Source organism: Gymnodraco acuticeps, unplaced genomic scaffold, assembly GCF_902827175.1.
Source record: "Gymnodraco acuticeps unplaced genomic scaffold, fGymAcu1.1, whole genome shotgun sequence".
Classification (NCBI taxonomy): domain Eukaryota; kingdom Metazoa; phylum Chordata; class Actinopteri; order Perciformes; family Bathydraconidae; genus Gymnodraco; species Gymnodraco acuticeps.
The window spans coordinates 741,743-757,301 of NW_022992308.1; the positions used below are offsets into that span (position 1 = coordinate 741,743).

Below are 15,559 nucleotides of genomic sequence, written 5' to 3' on the forward strand. Positions count from 1 at the left end.
GGCCTACAGGCATTTTCAATTATAGCATGAGAACCACAAGAGCATGAACAAAGGACAATAAAGACAATTAGGGAGGCGCACTGCTTAACTGTACACCGCTAATATATCAACCTTTCTCTTGTTCCTTTTAAACACCGCTATGGTTTTTGCAGTTCATCCCAGCTGACGAAGCATGTGACGGAAAGAGGGGAGTCTCTGAGGAAGCTCACCTTCACAAACACCAGCCCTCTCATTGTCTTCAGCAGCAAAGAAGCTCCCATGGACGCCACGTAAACAGTGGAATAGTACTGAATGTGAGGGTTGAGTCTCATGCTGTTGCTCGCCATCGTTTCATTCTCCGAGATTAATGATGTGTTCTGAGGGCAGATGGAGCAACAAATTACCAAGAGTGAAACAAACAAATCCAATTCTTATAATTGAAGGAGGTATGGGCCACTAATGAGAGTGAAAAGCCCATTTTGGAATACAACATATTACATAAAAATCAGTCAGTTCAATGATGTTTACTATTCCAATCACATTTCTCATAGCAGCCAGCGCCTGCTTTGCCATATCTGTTTCTTCACTGCTTGTGCTTCGGTTTAATTAAGTTTACCCTGGAGCCGTTACTTTTTCTAATCATGCACATTCAGATTAATCCTCAGTGTGCTGCCTGCCACAACTCACTGGTGCATTGTAGTTATTTTTCTTTTGGGAGCCGATACACACTAAAAAAAGAGGCGTGTATTATAGTAAAGCAGGATCGTCTTCACACTCACCCCACTGCCCTGCCTGATCCAGTGACTCAGCCACCAGTTACTGAAGGCTATGGTGCCTGTGGTGGAGAGGAAGAGGAATACGTTGATGATGAAGACTATTGGACCTCCTGCTGCTTTGATGTATGCCGCATACACAGACCAGGCGACTGCCCCGGAGCCCTTCTCCTCAGCTTTCATCAGACACTCTGAATAAAAAACCATAACTTGTAGAACATTCTCAAGAAAAAAAAAGCATTTATTCTCCATGTGGAGCATGACAAGTGTCAGGGTCTCTCACCTCCTTTCTTGCTTTCAGCCTTTGGCACGGCCTTGGCAACATCAACCACACTGTCAGGCTTTACTGCACCTTCCCGTTTGTTTTTTAAATTCTCTTTCACCAGATTCTAAGAGACAGAAACATAAAGGAAAGGAGGTGAGATTTAAAACATGCCACCGCAACAAATCTCAGCAGCAGGAACAACACACTGCAAGTCATTTCAAGTGAGATATCGCTGACAGAGTCTTTAGCCTCTCACCAGTAAATCAATGCACGCATAAATAATGAAAGGCCATGTTTGCTTTAACATTTCCAGCTACTGGGGTTGCCTTTCTGGTCTTATGAATTATTCAGCTTGTAATGTTCAATGTTTTTGTGCATTGGGGGCAAAGATGCCTTACTAAAAAGAGCTGGCCTGGATCCACATGTGCCCCTGGCCTTACCTCCCGTTGCATGCTGTTGAATAGGCTGGCATAGTCACGCTCTCTACACATTAACTGAGCATGGGAGCCCTGCTCTGCAATCTGCCCGTCCTTCATCAGAATCACATGGTCGCACTGGGGCAGGTACTAGAAAAATAAGATAAAAAAACAAGCACATATCAATAAGCTGATCATCAATAAATCATTGAATATTTTAAGGACGCTGAAACTACAAAATATAAATCAAGATTTGAGAAAAATGACATTTTTGAAATTCCCATGGTTTATTTATTTAATCGTTTATTTGGCAGGGACAATGCACAGTAATTAACACTTAAAACATTCAAATGTGTCAAGCGTAACAGTGCCAGATTTAGCTTTGAGCTCATTTCCATCCGCAGTCCTTCACATAAAACATTTAAGAAGATTACATTTTACAAACATAGCAAAAACAAATACATGATATGCAAAAAGTGCAAAAGAGCAAGAGCAGCACACACAAGTGTTTATGACATGGCAATACAATATAGCAGCAACGACATATAAAGTGCAAGAGAAGATACAAGAGCTACATAAAGTGCAAGAGGAGATTGCACGTCTGTTTGTTTCTTAACCATTCGTTGAGTTGACCTTTAAAGCTATTGAAGTATATGGTGGCTTACTTGCAGCTGGTGCGTTACAAAGAGCACCGTCTTGTCTTTGCCGGCAGCTTTGATAGCTTTATGGAAGACATGGGAACCAACGCAAGCATCGACCGCACTGAGAGGGTCATCCAGGAGCATTATGGGCCGCTCGCTGTAGAGAGCCCGAGCCAGACTCACTCTCTGACGCTGCCCTCCACTCAGGTTGGCCCCTCTCTCACCAATCTAGGAAAAGAAAGTAAAAAAAAAACAAAGCTCCTTAAAACATATCCTCTCGTTGCTGCAGGCACGATAAAAGAAGCATTTGATTTAATTACAAAATCATATTATTTACAAGCAGATACCTCAGTCATGTCCCCGTAGGGGAGCTCTGCAAGATCTGGGAGAAGGCAGCAGGCTTCCAGGACAGCATTATATCTGATGAGGAAATGTGTTAAATGAGGAATACATCTCAAGCTTTATTGCATTTGTTCATCATATCATTAATATACGGGAGTTGATCTTACTTCTCCGGGTCATACTCGTTTCCAAACAGGATGTTTTCCTTCAGTGAGTCATTGAGGATCCAGGCTTGTTGAGCGACGTAAGCAAAGCCGCCGCTGACCGCTACGTTCCCCTCTAACAGGGTCATCTGGAACAAGGGGATGACGCAGAGAAAACACTTGAAACATTCCTTTTTTAAATTGTGGGTCATTGTGCGGCATTGGGTAAGAAAAGAAACATAAGGTTCAAGAAAACTATCCTTTGGGCTGCTATTCATGTCTTTGCAGGAACTGAACAACCTCACCTGTCCCAGTAGAGCGGACAGAAGAGAGCTCTTTCCGGTACCGACGCCTCCACAGATTCCAACCAGTGAGCCCTACAAAAAGGGATACAAACAGTTGCAGGTTTTTCCGACGGTTTAAATATAAATGTCCTTCGACTTAGTTGTTGTATATGCTTGTGTTGTTACCCTCTTAATGCGCAGGTCGATGCGGTGCAGGGTCTTGTGCAGTGGAGGCCGTATGCTTTGTGTGGAGGAGATGGTGCTTTGTGGACTCTCCTGCTCCATATTAGTGAGGAGACTTTGAGCGTTAGGAACTTCCTTGTTCCCTTTGCCTTCCTCTGTGGAAATGTACAGGCTGAGCTTCTCCCTGCGCAGCACGCGTTTCATCCCTCCCCGTTTCTTCGGAGGTGGGTTAGGTTTAGCAGGAGGAGGGCGAGCCTTTTCCCAAGCCAGTGTGGCATCCAGAAATTCCACCGCGTTGCTAGGATCCTCCATTTTGAGCAAAACAACCTCTCTGTCTTCCATCATAAAGAGCCTCTGTGGAGACGGACACAACAGGTTATGTTATTGGACTTAAAAAAAGGGACAGGTTTTTATTATATGCATGAGTACAATAAATGAATGTAAACAAGCTCATGGTTTCTGTCATTGCGTACTTTAAAAAGGAAAAACGTGGTGCAACATACTTGAGCCTTTGCTATTATGTGAGACATGTTCACCGTGCATATACATTCTACTTGCTTACGTGATTATTTTTATTATATTCTGCACTCAAAACCACAGAATGCCTGAGCGTTTTTAGTGCATCCTTGGCAGAAACTCTTGCTTACTTAACCCAAGCTGGCTCTGTGAAACCTTTCCTCACTAACATGTGACTTTTACCATGTGTTTGGAAAGTATTATGTCAGCATGGGGTGTAGGCAGGTGTCTTTCAGCATCAACAACAGCATATTTTTATTAGCTGTAAGAATGGTACAACCTGTTTGCTCACTGACTGAACCTTGAAGTTAAACAATACCTGGATGTGTTAAATCACATTGTGTACATATCAGTGATGCGTTTGGGAACATATTTTTGTGTTGGCTCTGGGAGAGGTAGTTGTCAGACTTGTCTAAGTGTTCTCACCTGAAATCTTTTAACTGCGATGGCACCCTCCGACAGTGACCTTACAGCCATTGGTGTGACTTTCAAGGAAAAGGTCATGGAGTTGAAAACTGCAACTACAGTGAAAGCCTGAGGTAGGAAGTGTAGAAATTGAGACAGTTATGCACAAACACGTTACCTGGGGCTATAGCTGACTTTAAAATGTACAAATGCTCATAACAGCAAGAGACTTGTAACATCAAATCCAATTGTTAAAATATCCATTTAATGTAAATAATCTTCATTTTATAACAAAAAAATAGGAAACCATATTTTAAATATAATCTGGAAAAACACATCTAGCGTTTCCAGTGAATGAAGACGAATCGGAAGTTGATATATGCAGCATGGTGGGTATAGAATAACATGTTTTAATACCTGAGCTGCAGTGAGATCATAGCCCAAAGCCATGTGTAGGGTGAAAGTGCATGCGCTTGCTATCACCACGACGATGGGAGCCACACCCACTGTGAGGCTGTGGACGACACCAGCTTTCTCCAGTATTCCCCTCTCCTCTGATCGCACCTCTGTAGAGGAGATGAGAGAGAGGGAGATGATAAAGAGGCAAAGACAGGCAGAAAGAGAGAGGAAATAAAGTATGAGTTCATTGACCCCCAATGGTTGTTTCAAATTCAATCAACAATGTCTCAAGAGCCACGAACCAATACACAGCTAGAAATAGAAACAAGAGGAAGTGTGTGGGCCCTGTACATGGTATGGAGAAGGCTTCAAAACCTGTTGAACCATGATAACTATGTGTAATGCCCAAATCCTGCCCCCCCCCCTCCTCCACGTTGGTATCTCTCAAATGCACTCTGCTAGCTGCTTTGTTCACCCAGTTCATTTGGTGCATTCACTGGAACCAAAAGCATGTGCATCTTTAATTTAGACACTGCAGCACAGCGTGAAATATGAGAACTCCCTCCTCCTGGTACTCCATAGGATTATCATTACTCTCCATGGGATTCACTTTGAATATGATGTGTGTTTCTACAAGGATCACCAAGCGAAGTTCACGTGCCCAAGGCAGAAACAATGGGATCATCAATTTAACAACAATAGTAATTGAGGGGAATAACAGTGCAGCTCATTGTCCATTAAGCTGCATGGCAATTAATTGTCATTATAACAGGTGATCAAAGGACAGCCATGGAAACGAGCCCCACCTGGCTAATTAGAAGCATGATTAAAATGGGGGAATGATATTGTCCACAACATACAGCAAGGGATAAAAGACCATGGCCAATTCATGGATAAGCAGCCTTGACAACCAATCAAGCGATCATACGGCCCCGAAAAACCTTGCAAATTAACCTTGAAGCCAAGGGATTCAGACTGGCCCCTGATTAGAGGATAGCACTGGGAACGATTTAAACAACATGAGTTAATGAAAATAGATTTAGGGTCACGGTTGTCTTGCCAATTCACCAAGAGTATAAGTCTAATTTCGTGTGATAAACTGACCATTTAGTTACTAATTTGCCACAGTGACAGGTGTTCAAATGAGGTGATTCTTTAATCTAGGCGAGTTGTGAATAAAAAGCCTAATTAAGCACTTAATTATATACGTTTTTGCATCTCGAAAGCTCCGGGTCCTGACCACAAATGTGAAATGAGCAGGGCATTAAGAAGGGTTCCCACACCTTCTTAAACATCAAATTCAAGGACTTTTCAGGCCTTCTTCCCTAAAACAAATATCACAAATAACTTTGTATTCTTGGACAAAATATATACAGTCAAGAAAAACATGTCTAATAATGTTTATTTTTAAAATCTTTAAATGCTTACCCCCATCCTCCCTAAATGTACACACATTTGAGGACTCAAGGACCTGTGAGAACGGTGATTATGATCTAGCCGAGTCATTTGGGAACATGACAGACACTCACTGTGAATATTCTTTGCAAAGATGTCTTCCCAACAGTACATCTTGATGAACTTCATGCAGCCCAAGATCTCGTTCATCAACCTCACGCGGCGGTCAGTCACTGCCACACACTTTTTGCGGAAATATGCCGTCAGTCTCGATGCGAGCATCTGTCCAGACGGGAAGAGAGGAAATGATGATAAGAGAAATAAGTGGCAGGGGAGGAAATGAAAGCAGACACAACCACATTAGCCGTGCTGCAGGCCTGTCCGGGGGACCAGAGTGATAAATGCCTCTAACAACAATACCAGGGTCTCCGGCTGTCAGGCGCTGATGCAGACTGAGTGTGATTTGAAATTAACTGCTACAAAGTTGACAGAAGATTGATAGCCGAAGAGTTATGATGCTTTTAAAAATGCTTCTACAGCCTGAATTACAGCAAAGATTTTACTCTACTTTAAGTCCTTGCTCAGAAACTAATGAGTCAACAATAAAGTATCTGATTAACTTTGGTAAAACTTTAAGAAATGTATTAAATGAAATTGCTTGTCTCAGCTGTAAAATTTACGATAATAACTTTTGGTAAAACTTTTTAGGAATGGTTGTAATTAAAACGCTTGTCACTGCTTTAATGAGTGCGATCATTACTTGGTATCAATTTTCTAAAAGTCTGTAATGAAACTATGTTTTCTCAGTGACAGTAATTTACTCTATACTAAAAAACTCTGACAGTAGTCTGTGTTTGGGTGTGTGTATCAATATAGTATCATTTGTGAGTGTGTAAACTCCTAGATGTGGCTCCTTTGTAACAACAGCACTGTGCAAATGCCTCAAAAGTTGAACTGAAAAAACGTTCTGTCCTTTGTCTCAGTGTTTCAAAAGTTCTGGCTGAAGTCGTACCATGGTAGGGTAGAAGAGGATGAAAATTGTTGAGCCCAGCAGAGCAGTGGGGCCCAGGAAGTATGCAGTGTAGGACAGACCAAGTATTCCCACCAGGGGCCCCCCAGCCAACATGCAGCCTATTGACACTGCTTCATACAGCCGCTGGCCGTCATTCGAGCAGATGTTAATCAGCTAGGGAGATAGACAGGGAATTAAGATTACAAATCACATTTCAAAATGTACAAGGACCTACATCTTTTCAAGCAAGATGCACTGAAACCTTAAAATCAAATTTTACAAATACACTTGTCCTTTATTCGCACATTTTCTTGTTGGACACAATGATTCCTCTTAAGCTGTGTAATGACTAATCTTAGACAGACTCCCCTCCCTCAGGCTATGGGATTTACTGAGATCTAAGCAGAAATGGCGTAAGAGCAGAAATGAAATCCATCTCAATCAACTGCACGTAGCGCCCTGCAGCAAGGGGTGATTTTCGCTAATTTGGAGATGAGTCCCCCCCCAGGATTATATCACCTACCTCGCCCGGTGTGATGTCTTTAGTGTGGCGTAGTCGGAGGATTTTGTGGAACGCAAAAGTAAGAGCGGCCCCACGGAGGCGCGCTGCAGTGCGGTAGTTGACGGCCCACATGAGCGCCATGGACCAGGAGTGTATCAGCTCCGTGAGGAAGATCCCGGCAACCAGGGACAGGCCGTACGGAACGCAGCTCACTGGACTCTGGGAATACTCCAGCAGAGCTCGCACCAGGAGAGCCTGGGGACACACAGGGAGGAAAAGCAAAAGAGTGGACACGGAGGTAAAAGAATCAGCGGAGAAATAGTAACTATTGCTAACCGTACAGTATCAGGTCTAAAACCACCAGACCCAAAGAACATCCATAAACAACCTTCTGATTCTATTTTGCAAATTATTTATCTAATATATCATTCCATTTACTTGTATATAGACTCTTCTTGCACTATTTCTATTTTATTTGTATTTACTTGCACATCTCCAAACATTCTCTCGCACTATTGTATCCGTTTTATTTGTTCTATGTCCTATATATATGTTGCACTGTTGGAGGAGCCTGTGACCTAACTTGTTCACTGCCATATCTACACTGTAGCTACAGTAGTGTGCAAATGACAATAAAGCCTTGAAACTTGAAACAGAACAGTTCTCAGCTCTAAAATCGGGACAGGACAAGGAGGAGGAAAAAGAACAAGGAGACAAATAGGAGAGGGTGCAATTAGGAAAATGCCATAGATAAGATAAGAAGGGCAGTTGAAAAAAATGAGAAGAGGAGAGAGAACATATAAGTAACATAAGCATAGACAACGGGGGTTCAAGAGATAGGCTGTCAATAAAAAGGAGTGGAATGACAGAAGAAAAGCAACAACATTTTTGGATGTGTCAAATACATAAACCCAGACTTTACATTTATAAACTGCAGGAAGAATGTTTTACAACACATTTTGTGAGCTATGTACTAAATAAATCCCACAGGAATGTGAGACACGTGTCATTGTGTGAGAACTAAATCCAGTTAATGCTATTAGTTGCGGGAAATAGCAAGCACATAGTGTTCGCATAACCTGACATCAAAATAAACAGCTTAGCGAAATCATAGTGAAAAATCATAACCTGGGAATTCCAGACATAATAAATCTTTAGTTTAAGGTGACTTTTGAAATGTCTGATTTTTATAAATATCTTTAAATCTCTCTGTGGTCTCATGCTCGTCCATGGAGGGAAATCTAAACCCCAAAGTGTGGCACCAAAGCGTGACGGGGAACAAACCAGCTAATCTAAGGCATTAATATGGGTTTCAATAGCTTTGTAATCTCTCAGTATGTTTTCATTTAAATGTCCACACCAGCGTGAAACGGGATGAAGTGATTTTCAGAAAATACACCCCAACTTGGGATTCCAACATGCTGAAAAGCCTATTAGTTGAATCAGCAGATTATAAAAGGGACAGCAGGATTTGAACGATACTCACGGGCCCAATGAAGCCTGCCACCATTGTGAGGAGGAGGGAAAAGATGGCCACCAATACGCGGGTTTGGCAGAACCTCCAGAAGACTCTTGTCAGAGATGCACCCTCGCGCCCTCGACTCTTCAGCTCGTCATGCCACAACGATTCAAGCCTGGAAACAAAAAACCAGGAGCTCAAAATGATTTATTGACCCACAGCTCAACCAAACATCACTACATTGCTAACTAACTTCAGGTTCTGAAAGATGTCTTGTTATTGAAAGTACAATGGGAGATATAAGCAGTTCTGCAGGCATTATGGCACTTGAACATTACAAAAGGAAAAATTCAGTTGGTGATAATGTAAAGGTGACCTACAATATACAATCCTGAATGATGCATCACATAATTAGACAGAGAAAGGTACTACCAAACACGTTACCAAAGATGTGCTTATGTACTTTTACTGCCGTGGAATGCCCCTTGAAGAGGGTAGAATATTGTGTTGGGCAAATGCATCATTGCTAATGAAGCAAGCTATAAAGCAGCAGCAGAGCAGCTGCAGAAAGTAATTTACGCCCTAATGACTTTATTAAAAACGTATCAGAGATCGACAGAACATTAAACCAACTAGACTCTCACACAGCCTGATAATTACTACTTGAAGTCAAATGGCGTTGAATCTAAGAAACTAAAATTAATAGCTACACAGAGCACAGCTTGAGACACCGTAATGAGACTTTTAAGTGAGTGGTTTGTGTTGCTAAATCCAATGGACAAAGCAAGGACCAATGTATTAAAGAGCAGCTCTACAGTATAAAATGGTCAATATTTGATATACTTTATATCCAATGTGATGTGTATTTATAGTTCTTTTTAAGCAAAGAAAAAAACAATACCAACCACTGGTGGAATGTAACCAAGTAAATAAAACAATGGAGGATCTTCTACTTATACATTATGCTACTTTATACTTTTACGCGACTACCTTTTGTCGGCAAATATTTGAACTCCAATACATTTGTATGTATTTAGTTACTAGCTATTGTTCAGATTTCAATTTTGAATACAAAATATACATCTAATAATGAATTAGCATGTATTATTAATGTTATGCAACCCAGTCTTATATAAAGTAAACCAACCAACCCCACTATAAAATAAAACCTACACGTTATTGCATCATTAATTATTATACAATAGTTTAATGTATGGTGCTTAAATGGGTCATTCTGCATAAAGAGTACTTTTACATTTGGTACTTAAAGTATACTTTGAATGCAGGACTTGTACTTGTAACACACTGTAGTGTTTCTACCTTTACTTAAGTAAATAATCTAAGTATAAGTACTTCTTCCACCTCTGATTGTGTGCACGGTCACACACATGAATGGAAACGAGCGCATCAGCGCGTCAGTGTGGGATCCAAAAAAGGAACGATTTGCTTTTAAAGATGGCTGACATGTTCCAACAGCCATCGTCTCAGTTTGCCAGATGGCAGGCGAGGCTGATGTTCCTCAACTATGTTGGCCAGGACATTGCGTTCAAGGTTCGCACCTCACTGAGCACCAACAAGTGTCAACTCTCCCAGGGTTCTTTTCCCATTCCCTCTCTCGCCATCATCTCCGCTTTGCATCGGGGTTGCATAACTGTTCTTGCTATGTTAACACAAATAAAGACCTCCCATCTCCAGCGGCGCTGCAGCGCACCATCGCCCACTCGTGCCAATGTGATAGCTTTGTGCTCCTGTGCTGCTTCCCTTTCATGTGCTCTTTAGCATACACAAAGCAGCAGCGGCAGCACTAAACCTCCAGGCCCTGAGCCAGAGCCTTTTAAAGGAACCGGTCATTTACAACCCACACAGTCATCACCAGACACAAGAGTGAACTTCCTCAAATAGTCACCATGCTTTTTATCGCCAAGTCACGGCGCCATGACTCTACTCTACTCTATGGAAAAAACATTTGTTTTATTTTCTGTGAGTGGTAAACCCTAAATGCCCCCTAATGAGATTATAGTGAGTCTTTATTGTTCATTCATAGAATTAATGTATTACTACAGGGCATTTCCCAGGTTGTGGTTTGGCAGGAAAATCGGGATTTTTCATTTCATTGTGTGCTCCAGCCTGGCTCCAGTCAATGACAGCTAATGAAAGTGACAGTGCATGACAGGTACAGGAGATAATGACATAACCACCAAAGTCAGGCACTAACTCTCACTGTAATCTCTAATCCCAGCTATTCTTAGCAGCACAATCTTGTGTTTGTAAAGAAAGACTGGATGTTCATCAATTAAGTCTCACTGCACCGATTGAGAGCCGTACAAAATCCAGAAGGTTGTTTACATGGCAGGGAATCACCTGATCTGTGCTGAGTTCGAACTCGCTCACGTATAGAGTAGGGAAAGCTAAGAAGGTTTCTCAATATTTTTTCAAAAGATAATCGCAGTGTGAGAGCAGTGTGATATAGATCAGTTTACCTGAAAACTGGTTGATATAGCCTCCACTGAGTGCTTGAAAGAAAAAAAAACATGACTGTTGTTCACCTTGAATGGATCACTCTTTGTATCATAACGTGTCTACATTACAAAACATGGGTACTTTTTTTACAGGATTTTAGCACCATTTTGGAAAACTAGCGAGCCCATAAAATCTTCCACTTCAGCAAATATGACATTTCCACAAATGATGGATTACCATGCAAAGAAGGCAACAATCCCACAAGGCCTTGGTTCACTACTGTTCATGAATCATTTGTTTATTTGCAAATTAGTAGGGCATCCCGCAACATCCTATTAGCTAATACTGTCTTGTGTACTGTACTGTTTTTACTGTACTGTCTTTACTGTATTGTCTTTTCACCTTCCACAGCCTGTAAGTAGCACGTTTAGACTCACAACTACTGGACATAAAACTGGGAAAATGTGTCACAATTACTTTAAAAGAATAGCTGGGCACATTTATTTGTTAGCAAACATAACTCAAACTTGATTAACAAGTGCATATATTCTTATAAAAGTGTTTTGTTTTCCATGTTGGTGCGCTAGTTAGTATTTAAGCCAGCAGTACACTGCACATGGAATTGTCTATGTACCTTCCCATGTTCAAGGTAACCAACCATTAAAAATGTTTGGTACAAAAATCGAAATCTTTGGCACAGGGTCTAGATAAACATGCTAAACTTGTTAGTCAAGATTCATTTCATTGTGGTGGTTTTGTTTAGTAAATAAGTATCAGTATGTGTCAAGAGTTTAAGTCTTATCCTTTAAAAGAGGACACAATGCACAAAATTCACATTGGAGTGAAAAAAATGGTCTTGTATGTGTCCGCTTGGATAAGAAATGTGGCAAATAACTAATAATGGAAACTAATTTGAGTAATGTCTTATCTCAATACTGTGTTGCAGCATCAAATAGAGTCTTGTTGAACATTGCAAGCCACTTTCATGAGGCAAACCTCAGAAGGGCCACAGTTACCTCACCTTTGGCAGTTGATCTCAGAGGCTTCGTGGCAAGACAGTCCCCACACATCGTCTATAGACAGGCTGGACGCCCTGAACGCCTTTAGTGCCAGTGGGGAGAGCCAGTGCAGAGTCATAAATGAAAAGAGGCCGGCGTTATCAACTGGGTGCTGGTGCCTGGAATAGAAGACGGAGAAGACGTTGAAAAGGGTGAGAAGTCTAAAAGGGAGGTATTCAGAGAGGTGCTATGTTGGGGTAGCAGGCCCGCGTAGGCCGCTGGGAAAGAAGAGGCGCCTTTGCCTGCCAGAGTCAATGAAAGGTGAATCATGCCTGCAGTGTTTGAACAGTCATTTGCACAGTCTTCACAGAAATTTAAGAGAGCAGCGAAAAAATAAATTCAGAGGGCAGTTTATCAGTCGACAAATGTTCAAACATGAATGTGTCTGCCGGCGGGGGATAAGTTCTCTTATCATAGCCTTCTGCAACTCCCTCACAGTCAGCGCATCAAGCCGCAAACACAACAAATGTGAACTTGTGTGTCTGTGTGTGACAGTGTGTCTTTACATGGGTATCTGCCTGTTAATGTGCCAGCCTCAAACTGTCTGGGTCGGCCTTTATCTGGCTCTCTGTCAGAGTCGCAACATGAAGAAATAAAATACAAATGTGTTTACCTGTGTGTTATCCTGAAGGGCTTTAAAAGCTGCAGACTCTGCTTGTAACGGCCTCGTCTCTTCGGCCCCTTCTCCGCTGAGGCCTCTGCTTCCTCCTCTGCCAGCTCTGGTAGTGGCGGTGGGGAGGACAGTGGCAGGCCCTCCACCCGCCCAGCTGCGTCCAGAGCATCAGAAAACATGGCAAAATCTCTGGGGAGGGAAAAGCAAAACTATCACAAAAACATTCTAGACAAGTGACAACGGCACGTAAAAACGATTCTACCCATTGGTATCAATACTGTTACTGAAAGAGCTCTTATTTGAATACTTCAGAGATCTGATCAGACATAATTGATTATTAGGCGTACAACTTGAAATTAGTTTCACTATTGATTAATCTGAAGATTATCCTCGGTTATTAGTTTAGTTTTTTTGTCACCATTTCAAACGGGCTCAAAGTGATATAATCTGCACTTCAATATAAAACAAGCAAACTCACTAATCGTTGCTAGTTTTACTTCAAAAATGTCTTCAATGTCAGACAGTTTTTTTCTGAGATGCTTATTTTTTTGTTCATGAAGAACACTTATTTGATTTACAACCACATTTTAGCTTAATTCTCAGCTGGAAAAGACAGAAGAAACAATGTAATCGGCCTGTCCCGTCCTCATTTAACCCAGAGAGCGATTAGTGTTTTGCTGAATCACTCTTTGAGACGCAGATAGGCTTGAGAAATCCCCTTGTTCAGAGGTCAGGGACCCTTTCTAGCATACAACTAAAGTGCTTATCTATTTAAAGACGACCTGCCAGCAGCCCCGGGAGCAGACATCTGAGCTGCCAATGTGTCCCTACACTGTCACTGATCCCCTCTACCGCAGAGCCTCGTGACCAGGTTGGACACACTGAGTGGGTTGCATATAGCTGTCCAGAAAATGTGGTTTATGACGAGAGTCAATAGTGAGAGCAGAAAGTGGGAGCAGAAACAAAGTCATATAATACAAATGGATACAATCAGTTCGGCTCATAAATATACAGCAACAAAGTCAGTGTATAACCAAGCGTGATGGGAACTAATAGCTGGGGTTGAGAAGAAGCATGAACATTTGTTTTTTTTCCCTTCTGCACAACTTGATACCTATATCATGTGAATGTTGTCATAAGGCTGTGAAGATTTCAGAGCTTTGTTCAGGTATCAAAACACTTGCTGGAAAGGCTTTGCTGGCACAACAAAAAGTCAGTAAACATACTACAAGCCATGGTGTTGCCAGGACACACAGACTGGTTTGTGGGTTTAGTTTTATATGGGATTTGTTAAGGGAGTATCACCGGAGTTATCATTTTAAAGAGTAACAACAACACCTTTTCGGAGTACACATAATCACATTGATTCTTGTTTGCATACAATGTTTTTCTCCTGACAAAATGTATATTCTTGTAATAAAAATATGTTTTTTTTTTTATGCTCTTGACAGCTCACAATGACCATAAATACACACCTTAAGACAAACCCTGTTCAAGTAATGTGTTTTTCGAATACGGTGTTTCAGCATCACATCGTTTTCTGAACATGTTATGTCACTTTCATCAGGAAAAACACTGATAACGAGTACAAAGAAAAAATCTTATCTAAAAATGTATACAGGACTAACAAGTGAGATAAAGTTAGTAAGTACAGTAAAGGTATATAGTTACACAGAAACTGAGTATTTTGTTTGACCATCAGTGTTTCCAAAACATAAAGGCCAGCCATGATAAGAGATAATCAATACTGCTTCTGTAAGCACAACAGTTTTGAAAGGTCATTGACCAAAAACATGCATTGTTGTTTTCCCCAACATTCCTGTATCAAAGATAGTTTTATAAATCAAAGGGCTACTTGGTCATCGCTTCAAGTACCTTCTTGCCCATTTTTCAACAATAAATATTGCCTAATTTCCTGGTTAGTTTACTTAACCAATATCTCTATCAGTTCATCTCTTAATCACGGCACCACTGACTTTAATTACTAGCAGCAGAAAATGAGTTGCAGTTGCAGTCCAGTAGTGTCAGGGTTACAGCTTAAGTTTTTAATTCACAACACACTTACATTCAAGTCGGCCTTGCTGGGGTCACCTTAGTAGCAGTACAGATCTCAGATCTGATGTTTATGAGCAGGAAATGCGGATGAAGATGCAGTTGACCATGTTGTCTCTTTTCTAAGTTTGTTCTCATCAAACCTCAACTACTTTCCCACTCTCACACAGATACATGTCCGTCTCCTCCTCCTTTGGCGGAGCCGGGCTCAGATGAAAACATGGGCAGGAAACATGGTAGATGAACATGGTTGACGCCTCACGTGTATTCGGTGCGTGCTGCTTCCTCCCAGCAGAGAGTGAGGCTCCGGTTCTCCGTCACACACGCGGAGCCCTACACGGAGAGGAATTCCCGATATCACCGTGATGACTTTGCGGCTCCGCCAACCGGTGACGGCGCTCAACTGTCGCCGTAGTAACGAGGAAGTACACGATGGAGCGAGGGGCTGACTCTGGCCACGTCAGAGTCTGGCTCGCACTGGCCTCTGATTGGCTACTCCTGAACACATAATACTGTAGATTCTACAGTATTATGTGTTCAGGATAGATGCCTGCTGGCTGTACTGATGCATGAAGAAGATGCAACCGAAGGAGAAAAGCCCTTAAAGAGGGACAGTGGCAATGATGGCAAAATGTTGTCCCTATAATATTGTGCATAACACA

At 41.7% G+C, this 15,559-nt stretch overlaps 1 protein-coding gene across 1 annotated transcript in view; it reads right to left on the minus strand.

Moving 5' to 3' along the window:
• The window catches only part of wu:fb13g09 (multidrug resistance-associated protein 5), a gene marked incomplete in the record, with an annotated part of 27,191 nt that extends 11,888 nt beyond the window's left edge, over window positions 1-15,303 (minus strand). Inside the window, 18 exon segments of the mRNA XM_034208148.1 lie at window positions 216-356; window positions 759-943; window positions 1,036-1,141; window positions 1,458-1,583; window positions 2,099-2,302; window positions 2,422-2,494; window positions 2,584-2,708; window positions 2,865-2,936; window positions 3,030-3,380; window positions 3,969-4,076; window positions 4,365-4,513; window positions 5,876-6,023; window positions 6,754-6,927; window positions 7,277-7,510; window positions 8,742-8,889; window positions 12,196-12,351; window positions 12,846-13,034; window positions 14,911-15,303. Of these exon segments, the coding sequence (XP_034064039.1) occupies window positions 216-356; window positions 759-943; window positions 1,036-1,141; window positions 1,458-1,583; window positions 2,099-2,302; window positions 2,422-2,494; window positions 2,584-2,708; window positions 2,865-2,936; window positions 3,030-3,380; window positions 3,969-4,076; window positions 4,365-4,513; window positions 5,876-6,023; window positions 6,754-6,927; window positions 7,277-7,510; window positions 8,742-8,889; window positions 12,196-12,351; window positions 12,846-13,024 (2,679 nt within the window).
• Between the last annotated feature and the right edge of the window lie 256 nt (window positions 15,304-15,559).